The following is a 1,738-nucleotide window of genomic DNA, read 5'->3' on the forward strand; positions in this document are numbered from 1 at the left end:
TCTACTCCCGTAAAGATTTACACCCTCGGAAACCCTGTACAGGGTCGCTATGGGTCGGAACCGACTCAACGGCACTTAACAACAACTATATATATGAATGAATCATGGTGTGGTTAATGCTGCTGGACTGCAAAGTCGGCAGTTAAAACTCATCAACCGCTGTTCAGAAACCCTATATAGAGGGTCGCTATAGGGCAGAATCAACTCGACAGCACTTACCAACGTATATGAATGAAGTCATTTGTCATTTTGGAGATGATTGATTTTTTTCCCCCTCCCCCATTAATTTTTAGGGAAATAGGAGATCATTGGCATTTGGCAATTCAAGAAGCAATTTTAGAAAAATGCAGTGATAATGATGGCATTGTTCATATTGCAGTAGACAAAAATTCACGTGAGGTAAAGTAACTTTTAGTACTGAATTCTAGTTTTTGTGTTTTTTTCCTATTAAACTGACTCTTTTCTTTCTGTTTTGCCACAGGGTTGTGTATATGTTAAATGTCTATCTCCAGAATATGCTGGAAAGGCTTTTAAGTCATTGCATGGCTCTTGGTTTGATGGTAAGAAATTTGAATTTTTACAGACATTTTAAAAAGATAAATTATCGCTCATTGTTAAATTATATCAGATTTTTTTAATTTAAAGATTTTTAGATTAGAATTTTTAGAGTGATTTTAGATATATGTGTTTTTGTATTTTGCGTCCATGTGTCTTTTACCAGTTTACTTTCTACAAATATTTTACAGATCTAAAATATTATTTTTATCTTACAACAGGGAAATTGGTTACAGTAAAATATTTACGACTAGATAGATATCATCATCGCTTTCCCCAAGCTCTTACTTGCAACACTCCCTTGAAGCCATCAAATAAACATATGAACTCTATGTCTCATCTTCGTCTTCGGACTGGCTTAGTCAGTTCTCAAGGAGGTTCCTGAAAAGTCTTTCTACTACACCTAGGACTGTTATTTACAATAGGAAAATTCCTGTTTGGCTTCCTGTCTTCCTTTTTAAATGCTTTTTTGTATGTAATATTTTTATTAATGAGTACAGCTCTGTTTGAACGTTACAGAAATCTTAAAGTTCCAAAGGGACTTAGCAGTGAGGCAGCAATGCTGAGTAGATAGAATAATTGTTCCATTCAGTTTTTGGAGCTCAGTTAAGCCAATGCATTTAAAGTTTTGCATGAGGAACATTGACTTTATTAAATATTTTCAGATATGGTGATTGTATTTTTGCACCAAGAAGTGTTTGGATAACCACACAAAAGCATGGTGAAGAGGCTTCTTGTATTTCCATAATTTCCTGTGAACTAATGTTGTGAATTTTTGTATATAGCCACTTGCATAGTTCTTTACAGGCTTAGGTGGTAAAACTGTTAATTTCCCATTTTAACCTTAGGTTTCTATGCTTGTAAGAGATTCATTTGCCACAGTTGGAAAATGGGAAAAATAATTTGAGTTTAGTGGTTGCATATAAGTGTAAGGGGATGTATATGTTCTTAAACTGGCTTTTGTATATATGTATAAATGCTGGTGGTGGCAAAAGTAGTTTTGTTTTGTGAGGATGCCTGCATTAAAGCAGTAAAATAAGCTTCCTATTTTATTCATAATCTAATGTGTTTATATATATATATATATATGTATGTATGTGTGTGTGTATGTATGTGTGTGTGTATGTGTCTGCACTCTCTCACACACACAGATACACACACACATGCGTATGGCTGTACTATA

The 1,738-nt window shown here is 34.2% G+C and overlaps 1 protein-coding gene across 1 annotated transcript in view; it reads left to right on the plus strand.

Annotated features, from left to right (window-relative positions):
• The window catches only part of LEMD3 (LEM domain containing 3), a 116,945-nt gene extending 115,739 nt beyond the window's left edge, over positions 1-1,206 (plus strand). The window contains exons 11-13 of the mRNA XM_006859524.1: positions 294-399; positions 482-560; positions 777-1,206. Coding sequence (XP_006859586.1) covers positions 294-399; positions 482-560; positions 777-940 — 349 coding nt within the window. The 3' untranslated portion in view covers positions 941-1,206. The remainder of the gene's footprint in view (positions 1-293; positions 400-481; positions 561-776) is intronic.
• The last annotated feature ends 532 nt before the right edge of the window (positions 1,207-1,738 follow it).

The sequence above is a fragment of the Chrysochloris asiatica genome, unplaced genomic scaffold (assembly GCF_000296735.1).
Source record: "Chrysochloris asiatica unplaced genomic scaffold, ChrAsi1.0 scaffold00033, whole genome shotgun sequence".
Lineage (NCBI taxonomy): Eukaryota > Metazoa > Chordata > Mammalia > Afrosoricida > Chrysochloridae > Chrysochloris > Chrysochloris asiatica.